Source organism: Pieris brassicae, chromosome 1 (genome assembly GCF_905147105.1).
Source record: "Pieris brassicae chromosome 1, ilPieBrab1.1, whole genome shotgun sequence".
Taxonomy (NCBI): domain Eukaryota; kingdom Metazoa; phylum Arthropoda; class Insecta; order Lepidoptera; family Pieridae; genus Pieris; species Pieris brassicae.
The window spans coordinates 13,829,214-13,856,975 of NC_059665.1; the positions used below are offsets into that span (position 1 = coordinate 13,829,214).

A 27,762-nucleotide genomic window follows, 5' to 3' on the forward strand; every position below is an offset into this window, starting at 1 on the left:
CAAGTGCGTTGCCGGCCTTTCAAGAATTGGTACGCTCTTTTCTTGAAGGACCCTAAGTCGAATTGGTTCGGAAATACTTCAGTGGGTAGCTGGTTCCACATAGTGGTGGTGCGCGGCAAAAACTGCCTTAGAAAACGTTGTAGAACGACGGACGTCGAGGTGATACGGATGGTATTTTGTATTTTGCCTTGACGTCCGATAATGAAACTCAGCTGCGGGTATTAGACCGAACGCCAAGGGATCAAGCCGCACGGAAAGTGATTGGTCGTCGACGATTCGAACCGCTCTTCGTTGAATACGGTCAAATGGAAGGAGCTGGTACTGGGGAGCTCCCGCCCAGAGGTGAGAATAGTATTCCATGTGGGGCCGAATTTGCGCTTTATAGAGTTGCAAGCGGTGGCCCGGAGTGAAGTACCGTCTCGCCTTACTGAGCACACCAAGCTTTTTGGAGGCTAATTTAGCCTTCCCTTTCAAATGACCGAGAAACTGAACGGATCAGAGCGATCGCCTTTTTTAGGGATCGGATGTATCAAAGCTGTCTTCCAGCACTTCGGAACAGTGTTGAGGGAGTACAGGTACCGGAAAAGGCGCGTTAGGACCGGAGCCAACTCAGGAGCACAAGTACGCAGCACAATTGGGGGGGATGCCATCAGGCCCGCTCGACTTATGGATGTCCAGGGAAAATAAATGTTTACGGATAGCACGTTGCCGGAATGTAACTTCAGGCATCGTAGTATCACACCGCATAATGTCGGTGGTTCCTTCCCCTGATTATCCAAAGTTGAGTTCGACGCAAATAGACAGCCTAGAATTCGGATAGATAGATGATGATCATATAATTTCATTTAGATGTTCACCCCGTAATTTTGAACGTGACCGTGTTCATCATTTTTGGACCTTGAGACAAAAATCACTTTTCCATAGGCGTGAAGCAATAATGCTAAATAAATTTGTATGAGAATGACATTGGCTTACGCCACACCTGTCGAAAAGTGATCTTGTCTCAAGCTCATGAATAGATAGATAGATATATTATAATATATTTGAGGATATATCTTTTACATATGTTACTACTAATAGCATGATATTTAAATCTGCCAATAAGCTGTCTTAATCACATAAGTTATAACGATTTAAAGAACCAAATAGGTCTCTACGAACAAAAACTCATAAGTTTTTACGCGAAGAAGTAGTCAAAGTTCCAAATCATTTATTTTTTGATAACACAATGTACACTTATGAACGTTAAAAACAGAAATATTCAATAAATTCTTCTAATTTTACAATTACTGCCAATTCTCAAATCAAAGGCATAGAACGGAAAAGAAGAACTGGCAATAAACTCTCCAGCACTCTTTTTAATCACCAAGTTTTTTTTGTTTTACACAACGTTTGTAAGAAGTTACAACATTACACCATGTTCCACATGACATCTTAAGTAATAAATAAAATTAAAACAAAGATTTGTTTCAGATTGTCAAAGATCCTGCATCAGCAAGAAGCTTGGTTAAATAAGAGCAGGCACTGACATTCTCGTGGGAACAACACGCAAATACATAGTCGAAATAACTAACATCAGCGCATACACGAATTCAAGTACGACCAGTCATCACAAGTAGCACCCGTTTACGAGTATGACGCATGGCCAGCCATCGGCCCCATCGCCAGTATGTGAACTATGTTTTATGAGCTGTCAACGGGAGTCGGACGGACAGCGGAGTGCTTAACCTCGTCTTCCGTAATTTTACTCGTAGAGTGAAATAATTTATAGTCTACATATTACAAGTTACAGATAAGCTAAAGTACTATAGTGAATTGTCATATAATAACTGTTAACGTCATTTTCATTTTTATTCTTAAATCCGGTTTTTCATTTCATTTTGCTGCTTGCGCGTGATAACTGTATTCTTCGTTACAAAATTTTTACTTATTATTGACGAAAAGTGTTATAACTTTCTATAATAATTAACAAACGTAAATAAAAACGCGCGAAATTTTTATTCGGCTTAAACAATCTGTTTGTCTCATGGAAAGTAGAACCTTAATTTTCAACCAGAACTTATTAGTTTGACTGGTCTCTTGGTGATCGTTTTGTTTGTTAAAATGTGCATACATTCAAAAATGCTTATTGTAGTTTGATTAAGGGTAATTCTATTGCGTTATGCCCGCAGTGGGTACTGGGTAGTGTAGTGTAACGTGTGAAGTGAAAACAAGTGGAATGTTCAATTGAAATTATTGTGATAATACGTTTTAAATTTAAATATCAATGTCGTATACTTGAGTGAACAGCGTGTGATTTCTTTGTGAATGCGACAAATGTGAGTAAAAGTTCCATTTAAGTAACTGTAATTTACTGGTAACTTGATGCCAAATGCATGCTTGAATGAATATTTTACAAATACATAATATCATAGTCAGTAATTCTTCAAGTAAGATTTGTAGTAGAACTTACATAGTCTTATTAGAATGCCAATATCTGTTAGAGATGTTAGATGTAAACATTTAATTACTTGCTTATAAATTTGAAATATAATAACCTTCACTTTTTCCATAAATATTTATATAAGTCTATAAATACTTGCCTTAACATGTTATTTTATATCTAATTTAATAGACATGACAGAAAATGTCCTTCTCTATTGTTTGTCACAAAAGCATTTCGTGAAAAATTACTTTAAGTAACTTGAAGATTAAATCTACAAAAAAATCTAAAATAAAAGAAGTTTATTATTAGAGATAAAACTTCTTAAATTTATTTTGCAGATTAATAAAACTTAAGTGACATGCACTGTTCCTGATGTCCTGTAGAAGGTTCTATGAGTTTGGCTGAGACATGCAGTCATGGCCAGGGGAAAAACACTATACTCCCTAGCTGTTGTCATACTTGGGTTTATGTGCTTTGTAGTAGGCGCTGTTGCCATTGGACTACCAACTTGGGGTTATTATTATAGCTGTAAGTACGAGTTTCTTTTTTTAAATATTTTATAATTGTATTAGCTGTGAAATGCTAAGTAAGCTATTTAAATAGTTTTGGTTTGAACATTATTTTTTAAGTATGAATTCACTAACACTTCATACAGCACAAGTTTAGCATCAATAACATATCAAAACTAATTTGAAACTTCTTAAAATACTCTTTATTACCATAGGTACTTCACAGTCTTGACAATTAAAGAACATTTGACTTTTTTATTATAACATAAGCTTGACTAATTCTTTCAGATGATTCTGACATTGCACTCTCACTGCAGTCCTATTATTGTAAGTAATTTCTTTCTACATTGTACATAGTCTCCTGCAAATAATTTTCTTGATAATATGGGTGCTGGGTATGGTGGTAACACAAAAAATTTTTTGATTAAAAGTTTGGCTTACATCTTTTAAAGTCATCAAAAATGAATTGTTATGCAGCAAGCTCCTCATAATTATCTCATCATATCGCTTCTTGTACAAATAACGGAATAGAGATCTATGTAGCTATTTAAAACCAAACATTTTACCTCTCAATATTATTTTTTATTTAGAAATGAAGACATTCTATATGTCAAGTCTATCCTTTTTAAAAGGGTGCCAGGTTTAAAAAAAACCCTATCTTATAAATATGTAGCTTGATAGTAATTTTACTAAATATACAAGTAGACGTTTTTTACGGTTACCCAGTATGGCCTTCTTTCTTGTCTTACGCAAATTATCTGATTGTGCAAAAACATCTATAGTAAAATTGCAAGCAAAATTGTAGAAATTAACGTAACTGCGACCGTTAAACATTTAAACACGTACATTATCTATTTTTAACACGAGAAAAAACCGGATTTATCAACGGAAGTTACAATCCTAAGCAAAGTAGGACGGTAGAATCTTCTATACATTGTCTTACTTTTACCTTTCTAAAGCCCTATCTCAAGATTAACGGGAAATTGATAGCTTTTTTTAATATTAAACCTTCGTGAGTAGATTGACGCGATTGCTATAATTAAATGGTTCATGCTCTAAACGATATTTTGATTTTAATGGTTTATAACAGTGCGTAACATTTTACATTTACACAGAAGTAAGAATAGTTTTTATATTACTATTTAGAGAGGCATACAATTGTCAATTTTAAGAATAGCCCGAACCGTTTTTGTACTTTGCGATATTTTTGCATTTTAAAACGAAGACGCCCACGTTCCATGGTGCATTTTAAAATGTGATCCGCCCGCCAAACAGGTCGTTGACCCCGGGACCTTTGTCACAAAACTTGTACTGATGTACCATGTTGCTTATGTCGTTGCTTTTAGATACCGTACGCTTAACTTTGGTGATATATTGTAATTCTCACTTTAAAGTTTTTAGAAGTATAATTATCATTCTAGTTTTTAATCTCATTTTAAAATTATAATCATATAGCAAATTTGCTCTGCTTCTTTCGATAATAAATCAATTTGAAAACGTTATAAAAAAAAGTGTGTTTATAGTATAAAAAATTAATTAAAGGAAAGTAACTTTTACTAACAAAGAGAGATCATATACGTTAGTGTGTATTTTCTGTAACTACTAGTTATCTATCATCCAATACGGCTATCGATTAAGCTTCTTACATGTGCTAATAGACGATTTATCACCTAACTATAAACTACAATCCAGAAACAAGATACTCGTCAAGGCGATTTAAAAAAAGAAAGAGTTAATAGGATATTCAAAATAGTTGAAGATATTCTAATGTTATAGTTGTCTATGATTAACCTTTGACCTTCTGTTGTCTCTGTTAAATCTAATCAAACCTTATTATAAACGTCATCCTAAATTTACACGTTTCTCAAATCTGTCTAAAATATCGAAAGTTCAAGGTATCAATACCACGAAATTCCGCCAATTTAGGTCAAATAAGCGTACAATACTTGGAATGTCACTGAAATTCCTTGTATGTAACCGAGATATTCAATTCAAACAATAACAATATTATAAGTTCGATATTCAAATGACTTACTAAAATTTTGTGTTCAATATAAAAGATTTTAACGGATATTGTAGACAGTGATTACGCAATCTGGGATCATATTTCTTAATTCTCAATTATCAGTTAAAAAATTGGCTCAAGTTATTATCGCCTTATAACAAGTAGAGTTATTGAAATTGAAAAACACTGTTTATTTATTAAATCACACCACCTTATACATCACATCTTTATATATATTTTCTGTTGACGTTCATAAGTGTTCTTAGTATATGAATAAAGTTATTTAAAATTTGAGTTTAAATATAAATAAATCTGTGTCGCTTTTTAGGTCTGGGCCTCAGATTTCTGAATCTATTTCATGAACTTATCAAGCTAATACACCAGGTGATCAGACACCTGTACCTGATACACGCCATTGACTTGGGTCTAAAACAAGCTGATTACCTCAAGACGAGGTCCATTGTTGCACAGTCGGGTATCGAACCTACGACCTCAGGGACGAGAGGCACTAGGCAAACACTGCTCATGTCGCCAATTAGGTATTGTTATTGTATACTGTCAGTTAAGTTGCAGTGATAGCTGCAGAGAGCGGGTCAAATGCACCAATATCTACGTTTAGAACAGGTTTTAAAGTCTTTGTTTAGGTATCTCGTATTTATCGCAGCAAAAACATGCTGACAAAAAGGAATATTGAACTTGATAACGGAAGTTTTGATTCTCAATACAAGCGTCGAGCGACAAGTTTATGATTTGTTTGATAATATTTAACAATAGTGTAACTGTTGTTTTGGTACTGTACATTCGCGGCTAAGACAGAGTTGGTTAGGTTAAAATTTATTAATATGAAAATGTGCCTCGATGATTCTTCTTCTATAATGGACCTCTTCTAGAGGTTGGCCGTCAATCTCGTGAAGCATGTCTTGTCTTTTATTAGATTTATTCATGGTTTCTTACTACTAGGGAAAATATTAAGCAGTGGTTTTCCCGTTGCCTTCTGTCTCTTTCAAGGTCACTGTAGCCTTTATTAATCCGTAGCTGGATCAGGTGTGTGGTTAGGTCCGCCAGACCCTTTGTCCGTTATCTAGAAGGGAGCACCACGATACGAAAATACGCCTTAGTATCGCGCGTACAGATGAGGTTGACAATTGGGCCGAGCATGATGTTAGTTCCGTTCTTCCCTTACGGGAATCCCTTTCTCAGCTTCGATGGTGATTGTTATTTAAATTTGGAACACATTTGTGTATAATCAAGTAGTGAATTAGTTCGTTTGCGGTTATCGCGTCCATGATTACCCAATGCATCTAAAATTAATTACATATTAAGATCCCCATAATGCGGTTCTGCCTTGGTGCGTATCGCAGCATGACGATGCAACTCTGACAGCCAACGACCTCGTACGTCTTAGGATAGTTGTTTTTGTCAGCTTTTGTTTTGTTTAGTATTCATGGGACAAAAAGACTAACGTATCAATGTCAAATCAAGCGCCAGGTCATTTCATTTATTGTTTGCGATCGTGAGTCGTGACGTATGCGTGATGCGTGAAAAATCACGAAATAATAATATGATATTTATATATTATAAACGCTATATGGCCTTAGTTAACATATGTGTGCAAATATTTTGTTGAGTCTAATTAATATAGTAGGTACGTTTAAAAATGGTTTTGTCTATAATTATACGTAGAACAGTAATTTGAAAGCCTCAAAAAATGCTTCTAAATTTAAATTTCCTACCAGTTCAATAGTTGTTACCTTTTACAGATTTCTATGTTAATATTAATGCTAGCTAAATATTCGTCTAGAACCTCGGTGATCGCTCGATCTTCGATTAGATTCAAAATTATTTCTGAAATATTATGTAGTGTCAGAAGCGAACGCGTAGTCAGAAAAATTAAATTACGTTTATTTACTTTAAGATATAGAGTGAACACTATGAAAATGTACAGTTCTGTGAGGGGTTCTTACAAGATTGAATACGTAAAAATGTCGACCACTTAAAGTTGCGGGAAATGGTCTATGCACGTATTTTTGCATATTATTCTGAAACTGCGGTATTATGCATTTTACTGTTGTATCTCATAACTGTTTATAAATCTTATATCGTCGTAGCAATCTAGTAAAGAAAACACTGATGGCTAGATTTCTTATTCAAACAATCTTTTCATAATCGAAGTTAAAGCCCTGAATAGGTATCACTAACAATAGGCCAAAAAAGGTTTACTTTTGGTAAAATCATTTAAACGTCTAAAAATTCATCTAAATTTACATTTCCTACCAGCTTATGCAGTATAGTAGCAGTATGCTCTATATACTGTGTACCGAATTAAATGTATACGTCGCAACTAACTAGGCTAATCAGCCGTTCAATTAACAGCCTAGCCGTTTAACTAACGGCCTGAAAGATGTTCAGCCAGTTGATCAATCAGCTAGGCAAATGACTTGGATCGATGACGTTTCCTAGCCTGTTGACTGTTAATTTAAATTTAGTTCCACTTTCTGCCACTCTCAAACTCGAAACGAAACTCTTCAAACTATCAATATGGCGTCGGCAAACCACAACTTTGATGGTGTTTTCCAAAGTTTCATGAATAACAACAAGTACAATTGAAGAGTGTAGTGGCAATAGTAATGTGAATTTGACTTAAGCAATTTAATTTTAAAAGAAATATGTTTAATATCATGTTTAGTCTTTTTTATTTTTGCCAAATAATGACTGTATCATACAAATGGCTTCAATATATTTCAGGCCGTTAGTAAAACGGCGCCGCTTAGTTAAATTGCTAGGCTGTTAATTGAACCGCTAATTAAGCAACTTGGTTAAACATATACAAAAAATAATAAGAAATACATCAGTGGCGCTACAACCTTTTTAGGTCTGGGCCTCAGATTTTTGTATCTATTTCATGATCATTTGTTCATCTAATAGGCAAGTAGGTGATCGATCAGCCTTCTGTGCCTGACGCACGCTTTCGACTTTTTTTTTGGTGTAAGGCAAGCCGGTTTCCTCACGATGTTTTCCTTCACAGTTCGAGCGAATGTTAAATGCGCACATAGAAAGAAAGAAAGTCCATTGGTGCACAGCCGGGGATCGAACTTACGACCTCAGGGACGAGAGTCGCACGCTGAAGCCACTAGGCCAACACTGCTCTGCGACAAATATAACACAATTCAAATAAACTAGATTATATTAAGTTTATACTACGCAATTTAAAATATCGTTTTGATACAATACTAATCAATAAAATTTATTGCCGCTATATTGCTTGGTGAAAATTAATTGTAAGGTCTGACGTTTAGTTTCATAATGGCATTTCTTTTAAAAGTAGGCTATCGGTTTACGGGGGCTTTGTAAATCGTTAAAATTATCGTCTTGCACTTTACGAGTTATTGTTTTGTAATGAACCAATGGTTGCAAGTCTGAGCCGTCACGAAAGTGATTTTAGTGATGCCAACTTTGGGGTTTCTTCCCAATTTAGAGGGTAACAAGATGACCTGGGAGGATTTTAGGAGGTATATTCATTTAGGGGGTACTATATACAACATTTTTTTTCTTCATAACAGTACGCTTCTATACAATTTATATTAAGCCTAGAAACCAATCAACAAACTAAACCAAATAAACTCCAAGCGTTTATAACTGAAATGTTAAGCTATAATATTCCAATATCGAAATTCAGTATAAAATATATTACTTGAATGTATTTTTAATATTTGAGATAACCCCTCAAAGCGAATGTACAACAAACACTTTGCGGGTTTTTAATCGATATTTAGGTGTATTTAAAGTTGGTTCTAGGGGGAACATTTTGTAGGAGTTGGCATCACTGCGTCATTTCGATCCATTCATTGTCACTTGCGTAAGATTACGATTATCAATAATTTTGAATCGTGATTGCGTACTATAGTGAAATTTTTTGATTTTATCTTAAAAACAGTCTGTCGTACCCGTACTTTACTGTGTGTTTACTTAACCTACTACAATATATTTAAAGAAAAGTCCTATAGAAATTACCTAACTCCTGGATTTAAAGTATATTTGTTAACGTTGTTATATTACAGTTACTTATTTAAAGTAGTTTCAAAACGATTCGTTTTTGGCTTTAATAAAATAACCTAGAAATAAAATAGTTTTAAATAGCATCTTTATTCCTTTGTTTTTCTTACCAATTTGCACTGGTATAAAATTTTTGTTTGTCTGAAATTAACCTTTTGAATTGAGTCAATTGTTGTTTATCGTGCTCTGAATGCAATTATTGATTGGGATTTTTATGAGTCATTACTGAAAAATCGATTGCAACTCCATTGACATACTTCTATGTTAATATGTTTGCTCGTTAAATATTAATTACTGATACATCTAGAACCTCGGTGATCGCCTCGATCTTCCATTAGTATGTGTATTTCAGAAATAATTTTGTACGTGTTTGAAGCGAACATATCTAATAGTAAAATAATGTAAACCACAACCACACCACCAGTGAAAACGATAAAATTTTTATATCGCTGAGAATTTCTCAAGGCTCAAAAAATTAAAGGTAAAAAATACGCGATTTTTGTATTAGTTTTTAATCTTGTCTATTGTCTATAGCGTATTTTTTTTTAGAGTAGACAAGTGCGTATTTTTTGCATTGCTCTGTTATTATAATGTTTCATAACAGTTTATAAAACTTCTAAAACTATAGATCATCGTAATATAACTTTCTCGTATAGATAACACTGATGGCTAGATTTCCTATTCAGCTTAAACGATATTTTCATGATTGAGATTAAAGCACAGAATAGTTATCACAAACAATAGGGCAATTAAAAACGATATGAGTAAGAAAGCGAATGAAGTGCACAAGGTCGGACAATTGACACGTGACTCAGGAGTTAATTAGGTGCAAATGTGGTCCCTTTACGTGCCGATGGTAATTAGCAGTGCATGTATTGTAACTAGTTTGTCCGTCATTTTGATAGCTCTACTAAGACCATTCCAACTTGTGAGTTTGACCACTAAATTTTAAGTGTAACACTATACGATGACAATAAGTTTTTTTTTAGAATGTTTTATTATTAAAAGGTTACTAGATTCTAAGGGACATTTTTGACAAGATGACCAGGCTTTTAAATTTCGTTAGAGGATGTTTCAAACAAACTGAACGTAATACAAACTAAGCGTGGCTATTACTAATAGCCCAAGATCGAAATAATATCAATGTTTAGAAAAGTAGAAACAGCTCTCTTAAGATAAACTGAATATAAATAAACAAAAGTTGAAAATATAATAATTTAAACATATTGTTCATTTAAAAATAACTATAACATATATTTTATTTATATGTATATATTTTTAATTCATATTTGAAATTACCTCTCAAACGATTGTACAATAAAAAAGTATTACTAATGTTTGTCGATATTATATATTCAGTTGTCGTATTCAAATGTCGATATTATATCAAAATTCATTATTATACCCCTATTTGAAATTGGTCTAGGGGGGATACAGGAGTTGGCATCAATGACTAAGGCCTATTTTCTGAATGCTTTTGGTGTCGGTTTCACTTAAGGACCTTATGCGGTCGCCAACTAACTCCGAAAAAGTACATTGTTTCTTTCTATTTTTTGTCATCGTTTCTTGAATTAGGGCGAATGGAAAAAATATATGGTGGAGTTGAGTAGTATATGTATTCATTTTGAAAGATCGATACACGATTTAAATAATTTCACTCGACAGAAAAAAATCCAAACATAGCCAATATTTGACACTTTGAATTCATTTTATGACGAAAATGTATATATAGAACATGATTTTGATATTTACACGATATATTTCATCACAAGCCAAGTAATTTCTGAAAAAAAAAGTTGTAATTACATTGATTTACATAACTAATTGTTATTACGGGCCGGCTGGCTTTAGTGCTCCAGCTCTCCACTGCGCACCGCAGTCCACCCGATACACTGATACAGAAATTCGTGCTGAGATAGGGCATTAATATCAGATGACTGCTTTGTCCTCTGTTATATATAAAAAAACTGTAAGTGATTCAGAACGATCAGCACTTTAGTACTATTACAAATTACTGTTGTATTTTTTCTTGTCGCCTATTATCTTAGCATAATATGGCGCTTTGACTATGTTACAATTTTCATAAGCAATTAATTAATTGGTTAGAGAAATAAATGTAGTCCTTTAATTATTTAATAAAACAGGGCAAACGAGCTCACCTGTTATTAAGTGATGCCCATGGACACTCAATGCCAGGTAAGTACGTTGTGGATTTGGTTCGGAAATACTTCATTCGGCGGCTCGTTCCACATGATGGTGCGTGGCAGGAACTGCCTTAAAAAACTTCAGGAACGACGGACGACGAGGTATTGCAGGTGGAATTTCGTATTATGCCTCGACGTCCGGTGAAGAAACTTATATTTATTTTTAATTATAATTTTTCAAATTGCGTCAGTGAAATAAGTAATTTAGATAGGTAATAGACATTCGTGACAATTAACCAATTATCCTCAATAATAATTTCTACTTATTAGCATAGCTGAGTCATTGATTGCATGCAATAATTTTACAGTAATTGTTCTATTGTAATTTTGTATAGCAATGGCGTGGACACATCGTTTTCTTAATCATCAGTCAAGGATCATTTGGGTATCAGTCTTCAGTCGCCCTAATGGCTACAAATAGTAATGATAGACTTGTATGTAAAACTTCAGAAGTATCCCTGAGAGTATTTTGACGTATACATCGTTCGAATATAATTCGTTTATTATACAAATGGTACGAAACGTATACCACTGTCAAAAATTGATTTCCGTATTTACGTACACGAATATTTAGTGAAATTTTATCGCAAACTTCTTGCGTAGAATGCATTTCAAACAATGTTTTGTTCGATGCAATTAAACACACGTTACGAGCTAAACATAAAATTGGATATGCAATTGCGAAATAACTAATTGTAAAACATTATCAATGCGATGTTTGACAAACATTTGTTTCTGTAGCGTTGCCATCTCACAGATAAAGAAACTTGCTACAGTTATATGGGTTCAAGTGTATCCGTTATATTTTTTATCATATAACAGTTGGTCTAATCAACATCCTATTTTTTGTGAATAAACAAATGAACACACCATGTGCGGAATTTAGAATTATGTAGTTCTCATATCGGGAACTTTTGTCGTCTTATTAATAGGTGAGATTCTAAAAGGGGATGTTTCTCAAACTTTGACTCATAAGTCAAAATCTCATACGTATTGGTCATACTTAGCTTATCGTCTGTTTCACAATGTATGGATAAAGTACCGAATATCTATGCAACACATAAATTATTTGGAAGATAAAAGTTCCGAATAAGAAACTTCGCGTTTTATCGGACTCATAACTTACAATGGACTTTAGTTACGAATAGCGTTATCCGTCGTGAAACGCAACGATAGTGTTTATCCTACCAATAAGTAATAAATAGCTTATTATGAACTTATCCGTACAATCTGAAACAGACCCTTAGTCTGGAATCTTATACTTAACTTTAAAAAGTAATTTTTTTAATAATAGGTACAAGTTAATATAAAAGCCTTATACATTATCAATACTTACAAACATAGCTGTTTAAATAGTCCAAGTGCGTCTAAATAAATGGACTATATTCTCATTTACAAGATCTTTGTGACTTACATACCTTCTGATCGAATTGGATTGAAAACCTCCATCGTGTGCCCATAGACACTAATAACTTTGAAAGAAAACACTTTTTTACCGGATTGAAACTGTGTATTATTATAAACCGTGACCGCTGTAAAGCACGTGATACGTCGTAATAATTTAAATTTAAAATTGTGTAAAATAATTATAAGCTTATAATAATACATAGCTTCAAAACGGTAAAAAAGTGTTTTCTTTCAATGTGTAGCTATGTTAACAAAAGACAATACACTAATTACTTTATTAAACACACATTAGTGTAAGTTACAATTTAGTTTTCTTTTCTTTGCAGTGGAGAATCCAAACTTCGACAACGGTTACTTCGGACCATGGCGTGTCTGCAAGAAACTGCTCTACAACAGGGAGAAATGTGGCAACGACGTATCCAAGTTCCGGCCGACAAGTGAGTCTTTATAGAAATAAAAAGTAAAAATAACTTAGGTCTGGCCCTCGTCTTTCTGTATCTATTTCACGATCATTTGTTAATCTAATGGGCAAGTAGTTGGTGGTATTATAGCTAGAGAAAATTTAATAAAAATAAAATATTATATAAATTTATATAATATTTTATTTTTATTAAATTTTCTCTAGCTATAATTATTAAAGAACAAATTCAAATTCTCAATAAAATTAAACCAAAAGAAATTATATCACACCCTAATATATAACTTATATTACAAAAATTTATCAAATTTATACTTATATTCATAAATAAAAAAAATAAAAAAAACAATATTATCTGAACCAATCAAAATATATTTTTTAAAAAACATAAAGGTATTATAAAACATAAATATAATAAAAATTTTATCATAATAAATTATGACACACGCCGTTGAGTTTTTGGGTCTAAGGCAAACCTGTTTTCTCACAATGTTTTACTTCACCGTTCGAGCGAATGTTAAATGCGCACATTGATATACAGTCGTAAGGTCGTAAGTTCGATACTCGGTTCATCCACTAGGAAAATACTGCTATTAATATATAGTTAGAAAAAAATATCTGAAATTATAGTTATATGAAAATATAGCCTAAAAAAAACAAATTCTTTAAAAACATATTTTTCTCGTTAATCGTTAATCAAGAGTCTAATTTTGTGGCTGTATACAAAACATTTTCTGTCTAAATAAACTAACTGTCAGATAAAAGCATCGGTGAGCCTAATCGATGATTCTGTATTTACAACCGATTGAGAACGCCCTTGAAACGAATTAAAATGTTTAAAGCACGGATACTGGCTGAAATTGTGTGGAGAAATTGAAATGATTTTCTTGAAAGCTTTGAAGACTTCACTTTTTATTTAAAAAATATTATTGCTCGAGAACCTTGCGACCAGATAATTTTCTCGTAGACATTTTTTCCCTTTTATACGTCTGTCTTAATTATTTTATCTCGTGTTTTGTATAATATTAGGTATCTAAAAGCATTGAAATACATACTAGCTGATACGTAGCGGCTTTTATTTGTTTATTAAAGTATGCTACATTTATAATGCCTTTTATATAGAATAAGTTACACTATATATTCTAAAATCCATGACAACCACGGTAAACATAAATTTTACAAAAAATTAGTTGACAGTTGACCTGTAATATTTTTAGATATTTTTTTTAAAATAGGACGCTTCCCAAGATTTTATATTATTTCCATTTTATTTAAGGGATCATAATCGACTCACTGTTTTACGTTGACCTATAAGACAGACACATTTACGATGCCGAAAATAAAGCGAGCAGACTGAATACAATAAATCTCTTTTATTTTGTCATTAGCTTCGATCGAATGATAGTTTCTATTGAATGAATGCTTTTAATTTTTAATAAACGCGTTTAACTATGACTTCATTGCGTATGCACGTGCTATAAATTAAAGAATTTAGAATTGTAAGATATTGTAGATACAATAACTGCGTTCCAATTTTTGAAAAAACTACATTCCTCGCTTTCATTCGAATAAGTACTTTGATGTGTGTTGTTTTCCAATAGCCATACATTGATTTTCTAGTTATATCTCGTGACCAAAGCACTTTTTCGATTCCTTCTTTGTATCGATAGAGAACATTAATCTTAAGCATATACAACAAAATATTAGTTTCGTTTTTTTGACAAGAGTTGTTCTTCAATTAGGAAGTAAGAATAAAGCAAAATTTAGCTAGCAATAGATATTTTGTACATGTTTGTACAATGTAATATTTTTCTATAGATGTAAGATAATCTGTTGTAATAGAAAAACATGTCGATTGGAAATTTTATTAAACGCTAGTTTTTATTAACCTAATTTGCGTTTCATAATATAAATCAATAAAACTCTTTGAAAGCAGCTGTGTCTCCATAATCTGTATTTTAAAAACTTAAAAATATTACAGAATCTATGCCAATAAAAAGCTTTAACCACGATGAATGAATGTGTACGTAACCCAATACAAAGTCATTTAACCTAGTTTCGCTTTTTTGCTTATTCCTGAACGAAACATCGTTATTGAAGGCTAAATGTTGTATTATCACGGAAGGATACGCCTTCCTACAGGAAGGCGCTATAAAGGAAACTATAGGTGAAATTCCTTTGTTCTTTATTGATTTTCAAATTTGTAATTCAACAGTGTCTTAGCGTATGTCTAAGCGAGTAAAGGGATTTAGTTTGGTTGCTCGTTGAATTTTTAATACCTACTAATTGATACAATAATCAATATTCTAACTATAATTAATAAGCGTGACCCGGGCTGAACATGTTTGCAAGACAAAGGACAAGCATTTACCTGTTTTAAATTGTTATAAATGGAAAATGGACAGTAATCTGGATAACCTGGCGAACTGCATACCGCCTAACAGTTAATGAATGTCGTGTTACAGATTAGCTAAACTTAATTTAAGATTTTATGAAAGTAATACAATGAATACCAAATAAATATTAGGATCATTAAGATAATAAAAAAATGCTGTTTATTTAAGTAGCTTATTTCCTTAGGTTATACAAAATAAATTTAAGAACGCACGCATTAATATTTTAAAACCAATATATGAAACCAATGTGGATATATCTTGTCGATTTAAAACCATTCTAATTCGATTAGCGTATTGACGTGATGAATATTAAATGTTTGACTTACAAAACCCAAAATGGATATTTTTTATTGGACATTTTTTTAAATATGGTTTTCGTCAACTATCCAAAAGTTACGATTCTGCTATACAATAAATCAAAAACCGTGAAGATTTGTCCAGCCTTCTCGAGTCATTTTAATTTTAAGATATTATAAGGCCATGTTTGATATGTGTAAATCTTTGCCTACGCAAGGTTTCCATGGCCCTTGTATGATGTTTTTTGTTATGTTTATAGAAACCTCTAGAAACATGACAATACAATATTAATTAGCACCTTGATTATACTCGACAGTTGCGTGCTGTAACATTTCACACACCCTACATTTGTATTTTATTTAGCTATATTAGATGTTGGCAAGGGAATTATGTAATTTGTATTTACACGAAATTTTATAGAATATAGAAGAAGTACTTATTTTGATATATATTCCAGCTACATATTGTGACGTGTATATACGTACTGTACGTACAGATAAGTGTTGGCTTAGTGGCTTCAGCGTGCGTCCCTTATCCTTGCGGTCGTGGGTCGTGGTTTTATATTAATTAATGCGTTTTAATTAATATAAAATTATTCTTGATTAGAACAATTTCACACATACATTCTCATTTATCGAAAGCGCTGAAGTTTCGGGGATTTTTTTTAAACAATTTAATGAGCGAGCGTTCAATTGTCTATGGGTTAATGCGTTTTAATTAATATAAACATATTCTTGATTAGAACAATTTCATTACCTCATCACATTAATTTAACGTTAACACGAGTATATTAGGGATAGGTTTGCACGTCAGTATTTTCGCCACCTTGTCGATGGCCTAACAAGCCGAGTGGAGTTACATAATTGCTTTTTTGTTAAGTCAACGATACGAGTGGTGAAGTGCTCCTAAACGGAAATATTTTAGTGAAACTACTGAAAGCGGTGTGTTTCGTGCTACTGAAACTTGGTGGTGATTTGGTAAATATAAATTGTTTTTTTAAGTAATTAGTTTTTGTGTTTTAAAAGTACAGTCAAAATCTGTTAGAACGACATCGAAGGGACTACTCATATTTGGTCGTAAAACCGATAGGAACAGCCGATGACGTTAAGTACCTAGTACAATAGAATTCAGCCGGGACCTTTGATTTTGGTCAATATAAACGGTATGTTGTCTGATCTTTGAACTAAAAACCAATTTTTTAATGTGATAACAATTCATATCTGTTGAAGAAATTAAAATTAACATTTGTGCGTGTATTAGAAAACAAATCGTTGGCGTATTTGTACAATTATTCTATTAATTAATTTTTTTTGTCATATTATATAAAATTCTCTTGTCGCAAGTGTTTGTATTTAAACTCGCGAATCGGACAACATCTATTTTCATTCCACCCCTAAATTCAATCAACCCCCTAAATGTCAAAGGTCGGTCCACCCCTAAATTTTAATGTTTTAGACAAAATTGTTCATTCATTCCGGAAAAACGAACCATCTCTGGGGTAGCATAGTAACATGTTCCATGTTCGTATGTACTAAAAAGGCTAAGTAAAGTCACAGTACGGAGAAACGAAGTTCACGGGGTTCGTGGTTCGGGTCGTTCGGGGTTCACATATAATAAATGGCATATAATGAAGACAAGGTTCAATAGCTATTCGAGGTATGGAATATACAGTTTTATAATGAAACTTGAAAGAACCAATAAATTTCATAATACCGTTAATACATAACTTTATCTGGCAGTTACGCTCTCTAGGTATAAAGTTTCGTGATTTATTAGAGTAAATAGTTATCCTTTTTGAAGATGGTGCTCTAAGTCACGACCAGCAAGAATCGTGATTATTTTATTTAACATCTTAAACCCAGTACGGCTTCTACCGCTCACTATTAGCCATTATTCCCGTAATGTTTTAGAAATAGAGAGAGATTCATTGATATTTTAAATCTGATACTAAGCTAACTTAAAAACAGAAATAATACTACTATGAAATTGATTAATTTCTAGTCAGATGAGAGTTTTATGGGTCTAATTTTGGACTCCTTACGTGCTTGGCTCGGGTACTCCCAGTGACCCATTAATTCTAAAGACACGTTGAATAAGATAATATTCTTATATTAAGATCAATAATGCTAACCTAAAAAAATAAAAAATGTAAGCGTGTACTAGTGTACACAGGTGAGAAGTGAAAATTCTTTATGACCTTATTTTTCGAAAAATTATCTAAAATAAGCAAGTTTACAGAAATTGAGAAGATAAAGTTTAACAAAAGGCTCTTATTATCATAGACAAATGAATACAAATAATACAATTATTTCATTTTACCTTATTACTACTAAGATTATGACACAATTTCATTAATTGTAATAGAATTATTACTATCATTGTTATCGTTATTATATATTTTTGTTATTAAAGTCTTCGAATCTCTTCGAATAAGTATCGCAATACAACGAGGAAATGCTGCCAGGGTTAAGGTACACTGCCATAGGGGTCCAAACTTTTTAAATTACTTTTTATTATTACTATGTAGGTTATAAACATTGTAAATTAAAATTATACGTATGTAGCATGATTAAATGATTCAAAATAGGTATCAAAGCGTTAATTTTTCGTGCGTTTTTAATTAAACCTATAGTCTACTGCAATACCGGAAACAAATAGGAATAATGAAACAATGTATGTACTGAATTTCGTACTGTGAGGCATACCAATTACAACATTTCACACGGACTACTTTCGTAAAGAACAAATTAATATAAACTTTTATTGCTTTATCAAGGGTCAATAAGATTTTATCATTGACCTTGAGATTGAAATATTTTTTGCTGCTGGATTAAGTCATTAGTCTAGTACCAATCGAGAACGAAACGACCTGCAGAACATTATTCTTCTCTTAAGTCTAGCCTCCATTTAAAGCGATCTGGAAACAATGTAGAATATTTTCAATAGGAGTTACGTTAAAAAACTTTAATTGGTTCACTAAGTAAAGCCTCTGTTCTCAAATAATTACTGAAATAGACGCAGATATGTATTTTAGATACAGGTGTAAGCGTAAAAAGTGTACTCTTTTGTCTCTTTCTGTCAAATTGTGTTTACGCTGTGACAAAAACAGACAGATGAGTTTTTTTTTATCGATGCAATTAGACTGAATTTTATAAGGATGGAAAAGTATTGATAGATTAAAATCGTTCATCGATTATGCTAAACCGATCCTCCATACTTTCACTCGTCTAGGAATGTCTAGTAATATTTATTTTTTCTGTGTAAATTGGAAAGTCACGTATTGAAATCAATTTGTTCAAGATTAAATGCGGTTACTAGACTGCACTATCGTATTTTATAAATATCTATGTAAAATGTCTCCGAGGTACCAAAAACTAAAAGGAAACAGCGCATGTCAACAATTCTTAGCTCTACACGCAAAAACATGCACGCACCCACATGAACACACTCATTCACACATACTTAATGTCTTATAAGATTTGTGTTTGGTTAGTTGTAACACTAAGTGTAACTTTAGTTTGCTTTTTTTGTTCCTGTTTAGTTTTGTCTTAATAAATGTGTATAACATGTATTTTTACACTACTTGCCTATCTTATGTAATTTAATACATTTTTATTTTTTCCTTTACTCACAGTGGTTGCCTGGAAGTGATCGCTCGTAAGCGATAAGGCCGCCGGTTGCCCTCCTTTTGATTTAATTATGTTTAATTTTTTTTTATATTGTAGTGTAAATAAATAAAAAATAAAATAAATAAACCTACTTTTTCTCAAAATACTGTTTTAAATATGTAACCTAGTGTGGGGACTAGCAATATATTAATTTTCTCACAACTCATGCTGCCTTTTGTCAAGTCTAATGCGTTTTTGACAAACCGGAGGGTAAAATTAAAAGTTGCGAGAACTTTGACTCCATTATGTTAAAATTCAATAGATATATATGACGTATAGAAGTCGTGCTTAGCGCTAAGCTGAATCTGAACGTAAATGACATATTTGTTTGTGCTTGTAATTTAAAATCGCTACCAGTGTCAAATAATAATTTATGTTAGTATATAATAGAATTTTGCTGAGGTATCTTTTTACTGACTCGTGAAACCTTTGGCTTGTAAATTTTTGTTTAAATGTGATAATTTGTAACTTGGTAGTTAACGAAATTCATTTTAAATAATTGTAAATATGTGATCTTTTTAAACACATTTTAATCTTATAAATTAATAGGTATAGTGTAAGTCTGTATACGGTAAATTTCATAAAAAACACTGAACATTGGAAAATCATAAAACACTAAAAAATATTTATTAACCATTTCGTTAATATTAAATATCGAGACTACAATTATTGATAGGCACTTTGTGTATATGCCTTGCTAATTCTACATATATAATATATGACACTGCGCATAGAAAAAAAAAGTTCACTCCCGATTAAGAAATGCCTATATACAAAGAAAGCTCAGGCGCCTAGGAACATTCTTTCCTGTTAATGAGAAAGCTTACTTTTACTAGAAAGTAGCGAACCTAGTTTAAGTCGCTTACTCGTCTAAAGATGAACCTAATTGCACTCCATTTATAGCATTATACGTTTAGTTCCCACGCTTTTAATGAGTTAGGAACTAGGCTCTTATGATATTCTAATGAGGCTAAAATTATGATAACTTGTGCCTAGGGCGTCACTAAACCGCCGTTCATCACCATTGTGATTTTATGAAATAAATTGAGGACAATCAGATACTTATGAAAATATATTATAGAAAGGATATACGTGGGTGACACTGTTAGAAACATTCCTAATGAAAACTTTTTTTGTATTTCAATTTTAGAACTCTTTGGTAACCTAATGTAGTGTTTCAGTTGTCATTTCTGTTTGTGAATTGGCGGCAAATCTAAAACTCTTGTTACGCGTAAAAATGACAGGCGTTTTTTCTAATAATTTTCAGTGTTACCTAGGTACATGTGTGAAAATGACATGAGAATTTAAGAAGGTATCCTAACAATCGAGTAGGAATATAAATACATTTTGTAAGAATAATAATAATAACAAATAATTAACATATTTCTGTCTGTATTAAATGGTTTGTTTGTATGAAAGTCGTAACCTATAGGACATTGCATTGCATTAAAGCAGCAGGTTTTAAAACCTATAATAATAATTATTTTGCTGTAAATCGAGCAATGGTCTACTGAGTTTTATTTAGTTTATACAGAAAATACAAATTTGATTATGGTACAGGTGAGTGTTTTTGTTTATCTGTATATATATAAATGAAATCCAATTTCCCTTAGTCACGGCATCATACATGAACGGCTGGACCGATTTCGCGAATTCTTTTTTGTTGATTGTAAGGAGAAGGTATTTAAGAAATAAAAATTCTTATGAAAGAAAAAATCAAGAAAAATTCGCGGAATATTAGACAATTTAAGAATATTTTTGAGAGAAATTTGCAATGTCGATAAATAAATCTCAGGGCAATCGCTAATTGATTGTTTGTGGCATTAATCTTGAAAGTGTATGTTTTGCACATGGCCAGTTATATGTCGCCTGTTCCCGTGTCGGAATACCAACAAAACTATTTATATACGCGCCAGAAAAATAAAGAATGATGTAAATCTTAAAGCATTAGAATAATAATCATTTTATTTCTGATTTTTATGAAATAAAATATTTAAATTTTTTATTTTTTTTAAAGTTAATTATACCAATTTGAAGTCAATATTCATAGTTAACACAGGACGTCTGTCGGGTCCGCTAGTATTTAATAAAAGTCGAGCTCAATATTCTTGGTATAATAGATGTTAAGTGCAATTTCGTTAAATAAATAATGTCTATAGAATTGTTCGAAAACAGGTGCATGTTTGTTTAGATTCTACGTCCGTATATGGGACAGCGTTGAATCAGGTGTTTGCAATGTTATATCCGACTCGAGTACGGATTCATAAAAGAGTTTGATATTAAGAAAAGTATTCGGACCGGACCAATTTTTTTAAGGAAAGATGTTATTTGAGATATAGGATTCATACGTATTGAAGTTCTTAGAACATATCATATAATTATAATTAATTCCGTTGAGGGACTTGTTAACCCGAGTCAATAAAGAAGTGAGGGGCTGAACGCGCTGGATGAGATAGTCAGTGCCACCTATTTGATCCTGTAACAGTTAGAATGCGGTAGACCTAGAAAAATTGAAAACTATTCCCGGGACGAAATCGAAATAGATACACCAACAAACACGAACACTATACTTTACAATATCTGTAAAGTACCTTCAAAATATACAATAATCTTGTTACATAGAAATATTAATATAATCATCCTTAGTAAAAAAAATACTTAACAAATAAGATAGTGCATAAAATTCAATTTAAACCGAATTTTCTCGAGGAAAATGGTACGCGAAAACAATGCACGTTGAATGACTAAGAGTCACGTTATGAAACGTGCAGAAATGTTGCTTATTATATAGGTTTAGAATGGTCTAGAGTATAGACACATTATAAACACCTAATGATTATAACAACAACGCACTATATAAAATTTAATTATAAATATTTAATATAAAGTAATCGATGTAATAAGGGGCCGTTTAAGTATTATGTAAGTACGGGGGGGGGGGGGCTTGGGACTTTGATAGGGGGCGATGTCGTCAACAGTAATAATTTCCTTTTTTACAAATTGTGTATGCTTGAAAACGAAATACATTTCGAGGATTTCTACTATAAATTAATATGTTTCTATACCTACGTTATACCTACTATTATTTGTGAGAGCTTTGCTTACTTTTGCTGACAAGTAGAGGGCTCCTAATATAAAATTGTAGATAAAAAAATATGATTTAAAAATATTTTTTTAATGTAGGTCGCCCAAGGCTAGTATCGAAACGTTTGACGAAAGGTCCTTTATATAAAAAAAAACAATATTGACACTTGGTTAATGTTACTTCTATTAATTAATGGGTTAAAATAGTTATTTATTAGAATGGATGACCGAGGATATATGTATGTAATGTGTGTATGTATGTATTTATTTTATTGACTTCACGTTGAAGGCTTGATTTTTAAAAAAAAATACATTCTATTGAGATAAAAATGAAGCTTCGTGCTAGTCACGAACTGACAACAAAAATAATTTTATTTCTCGAAACCCATTTTTAAGTCACGATCTTCTCCTTAGAGCACTGTCAAAATTGTCATACTTCATAAAGAAAAAGTTCAGACAACACAGATAATGATATGAAATTGGATAATATATACAGAGAAGATAACAAACGAAATTGCACCTATTTAGCACAATTGTTTGCAGTGCAATCCAATGTCACGCCATTGTGTCGTGTTCAGGGTTTTTTAAATGTTTTTCTTGCAATTGTAAACAGCCATCACGCATAATTTAATATCTTAATCCGAGTCATCGGTGACCTTGTCGTGTGTTTAAATGACCTATGATTTTAAAAATGGAATGTAGTTTCACAGGACAAACTATTTTGTATCGTAATTATCTGTAGGTAAATAAATATATTTTTATTCTTCATATAACACATCAAAATTCAATTCAGAAAGACTAGGCGGTCTTAATGAGCGGGCAAGAACCCCACTCTTTTTAATCGCTCAGTTTTTTGATTTACTGATATTTGAGGTCCCCTGACGGTCCCATGATGCCTTACATCATGCATCAGTGGGCGAAATACTAGCACCCTTAGTAAAGTTAGAACAACACCACTGTATAGCTAACTTTTAATATCCTTGCATCGCTCATGTTGTCATTTATCGATAATAATTCTTCGAGTCATTTAATTAAAGATGGCTTTGTTTCTTTAAGTCTAGACACAAAGCTTATCCTATCTAATCGTTTCTAAAGAAATTCAATTTCCGTTTTCAATTTAAACGTCTAGTTCTAAGTCCTTATCGGAGATTGTTTACTGTATGTTATAGCAGAACTAAAGTAAGGTAACTGAATGTTTCATTCATTAATTTACCGTGAAAAAGCCTTGAAGTACAGTTTGCGACCTGAATGTGTGAATTCCGCTTGCCGATTTAATTAGCAGTAAATTGGATTAATATATCATTAATATATAGTCGGTAGTATTAAGAGGAAATATCTGTTTTTTTGTAATTAAAAACCTCAAAAACGATTGTATTTTAAAAATTATTTAATATGCCAAGCTGGGTTAGGTAAGTATTTTAAAAAATACCCCATAAGCCTGTTATGTTCATTTTTAAGTTAATTGTGAATATTTTTGCAATATTTTAAGTTTTCAAATGTTTTACACCAAAATGTATGAAATTAATATCACATCGAATGACGTTAAGCAAACTGCCAAAATCGTAGTTTTCTATTACATTAACTTGTTTGCTTGTCTCATTATGGGTTCTAGATAAAAATATTTTTATTATTTAATTCAAAAATGGTAATTTGGAAATCACAAGTACGCAATTATAAAATTGGTTAACAGAAATCGGAAGTGGACATATGACTAATGGTTAAGCTATTACTTAATTATTTTAACTATTATAGTGTCTCACTTTCAACACAAGTAGACATTTGCTTTAGCGTATGAAGTATGTACTAACTTCACTCTGCGTACGCAAGTTAATCAGATATAATATTGAAAGTGAGTTTGAATCAGCTTTTAGAAAACCGTGTACTGTACAGTACCGTGGTACTAATTTTATTTTATATTTTCTACTGATTTCATTAGGATTTTTTCGTATATTATTATTCGATTGAGGGCCAGATAGTATGTTAGTGGGGGTGGGTGCCTTGCTGGCCTTTTCGGGAGTATGCTCGTTTTTTTAAATAGTTGGAGGTCGTATCGTTCAGGGAACCTCAATTGGCAGCAGATAGCTAATATTTATGTTAGAATTGTAACCATGTACTATAGTCTAAGATTTATAAAGGCTGAAGCCTTAAGGGCCGTCTCGTAAATTTTAAGAGAATTCTTCTGCTATTTATAGGTTGCCAGGAATGGATCTTAAGTAGGGATGAACTTTGCGCCACGTCATGTTGTGTGTTTATGATAAATATGGATGCAGTGAAGTGTAATTTAACAGAAAGTTTTTTCTGATTTATTGTGTATATTTTCTTTACTAAATGATTGCTACAGTGAGTCGTATTATTAAGCCATATAAATTCTCAAGGCCCTATTTATACTTAAATATTTTTAATTATTCAAAATGTTTTAAATTGTCATTGTACTTATTCCAGCGGCCGTGTACCTAGCGGGTGTGGTGGGCGCGATAGGTGTGACAGTGTTGGGTGTGTTCTGTGTGCTGTCCGTACTCCAGCTCGCCATGATCTCATCCAAGGAGAAGGTCGCCTTCAAGTACACGCACCTTGTTATGACCAAACTGGCGCTGGCGTTATTAGCGAGTGAGTATATTAGTCATTAATTTTCTTTACTTATAAATGATACTTAGTTACCAATCGTGGGCTAATATGTTCCACTAATAGGTACTTATATGAGAGAATGACAGTGAGAGAAACTAACATGTGTATTCGAGCTAAGTTTAGGCAAATATTACATAGTTTTTTTTTTTCATCAGAAATATTATATTTAGAGTCACGTTATTATCTAATAATGTTTTTTTTAATTCAGGTTAATTTGCAGGGCATACTTGTTGTTTGACGTACTAAAGAACTCTTATATAATATTTATAACAACTTATAAAGTACAATAAATTATAAATTACAGCAAAATAAATACAAGTAATTATAAGATTCAAAATTTGACCTATTAGTTAGTTCAATTACTTTAGACGTTTTTGTTTCACGTACTCGGCTACGCTCTTATTAAAAAAAAATTTCCCAGCATTATTGTCAATAGCAGCGGCCGGTCTATTTGCAGTCCAAGGCGATGACAGAGGTTTCTACATCTATAGAGGAGAAGCATTCTATGTACAGGTGCGTTCTTTATGAATATAATTGTCGAATAACCTTAAACTCTAGATTTATGAATTTTACCTTTAATTTTTAAGAAAGGCTTGTAAGTCTAAGACTCTCATCCCTGAGGTCTTAGGTTCGATCCCCGGCTGTGCACCAAATCACTTTCTGTCTATATGCGCATTTAACATTCGCTCAAACGGTGAAGGAAAAACATCGCGAGGAAATCGGTTTGCCTTAAACCCAAAAACTCAACGGCGTGTGTCAGGCACAGAAGGCTGATCACCTACTTGCCTATTAAATTAACAAATGATCATGAAACAGATACAGAAATTTGACGAGACCTAAAAAGGTTGTAGCGCCATTGTTTTTTTTTATTAAGGCTTTTAGTGCGATTAATGAAATTTGGGATTTTTAAATTGCAGATAGTATGCATCGTTGTAAATTCGATATTGTTTATAATGTCGGTATATGACACGTTATTTTCGCGGAGAGAAGGTGGCGATCCCACAAACCCACTTGGTGAAACTAATGCCACCACCATTAATAATCCAGGGTTTAAGGAAGGAAGAGGTGAGATTTTTTAAATAATTAATTTCGTCCTGTTCGGTGTATAAATTCATTACAATTTTAATTGTGGTATAATTACAGATTTCTTTGCGTAAGGCTCGATTTAGTTTTATAATAAAGACTCATAACTCCCAACTTCCTATATTTTTAAACTAATATATTTCCAGTAAATCTGCTTACATAATACTAGAACGGCCCCTAACACAGTATATTCATAAACAATTTATTTCCAGGCATATCAATGACAGACGCGTCAGGCAAACCGTACACCACAAACGGTCACGGTAGCGTGGCCTCCATGAATACCACGGCCACCACCTTAACTGGCCTCTCAGACGCCAGCACAATTACTAGGTCGCCGCTGAGGTCATCTTTGAAGAAACCCAGACCCAGGGAAGGAGAACCGGGCGGGATGGGTATCCAAAACCCAGGGTATTCGGGGAATTCCCCACCTCTCAACCGTAATGGCAGCCAGAAGAAAGTCAGAATACAGACGCACAGTACTGAGGTGTAAGTGGAACGTTGTATTCCAAGAGGAAGAAGTTGTTCCACACTTATTCCGAAAGGAAACATTAATGGTTTATTCCAGAATGTGAATATTTTTTATTTCCACCAGAAATGTTTAAATTGACTTTATACCAATGTAAGATTTTTATTTGGAATTTTCTACACCATATATAAAGCAATCTAGAATAATTTTTAAGTGTAAGATAAATATACTTGGACACTTGTCTATTGTATTATCTATAAATGTAGATTAATATACAGTTTCTGTATCTAAAAAAACATACAAGCTATGTTTAAAGCCCGATTAGTTAACTATAGTTAAGGAAGTATGCAGCAGAGTCAACCTCAAGTTTAAATATTCTTAAGGGTGACTCTGAGTATGCCTGTCTAAATTAAATGTTTAACTTGATGTCTATAACTAATATTTTTTTAAGAACCATGAATCTCTTGTAAATCTTTTTAACTTTTGTATTTTAGAGTCAGTAACATATAGATTATGATTTTATGTATGAACCAACTAAAAGCCCTAAACATCTATTGAATGTTGTTTTAACCACTCATGTAGGTATCTAAAAGTAAAGTAGACACAATATATATGTTCAATATTAAAAAAACAAAATTAATCATATTGAATATTTTGTCTCTTTCTGTCAATTTGTGTTTACACTGTGATAAAAAGAGATAAATGAGTACTAGTTATAATGGTAAAATTGGTCTGATTTTTTTGTTATGAATATAATCAGGTTAACAGTATGTTTATAAAATTATTTTAGATGTATTTAAAACACCATCACAATCTATATTGCACAAGTATTATTAGTTGCAAATATAACACACTAAGGACTTAGAATAAGTCACCCGACTTCAGTTTCTAAATTTATTTAAAAGTATGTAATTTTTTTTTTCTTATAAAGGATTCTCAAGTTTTAATCTAGTCTTGAGATAAGTATAATAAGTAAGACATTTTCTTTCGAAGAGCATAAATTTGTCTTTCATGAATGTAATAAGTCCTGAAATGTTTTATTTATGAATGTCTTGTTATTAGTTCCAATTTATATTTTACATGTTTTATGGTATATCTTTTATCATGCAATATTTTAAA

At 32.4% G+C, this 27,762-nt stretch overlaps 1 protein-coding gene across 2 annotated transcripts; it reads left to right on the forward strand.

The window, feature by feature from the left end:
- Window positions 1–1,878: 1,878 nt before the first annotated feature.
- Window positions 1,879–27,762, forward strand: LOC123707489. Of its 2 annotated transcripts, XM_045657580.1 has the most exons (8): window positions 1,879–2,318; window positions 2,764–2,953; window positions 3,223–3,261; window positions 12,930–13,040; window positions 24,909–25,073; window positions 25,513–25,604; window positions 26,009–26,156; window positions 26,387–27,762. In XM_045657580.1, exons 2-8 carry the CDS (start codon window positions 2,842–2,844, stop codon window positions 26,665–26,667), a joined length of 948 nt encoding a protein of 315 aa, XP_045513536.1. In that variant the 5' UTR covers window positions 1,879–2,318; window positions 2,764–2,841; the 3' UTR covers window positions 26,668–27,762. The 2 variants fall into 2 exon arrangements, with proteins under 2 accessions (XP_045513536.1, XP_045513544.1); XM_045657588.1 differs by lacking the exon at window positions 3,223–3,261.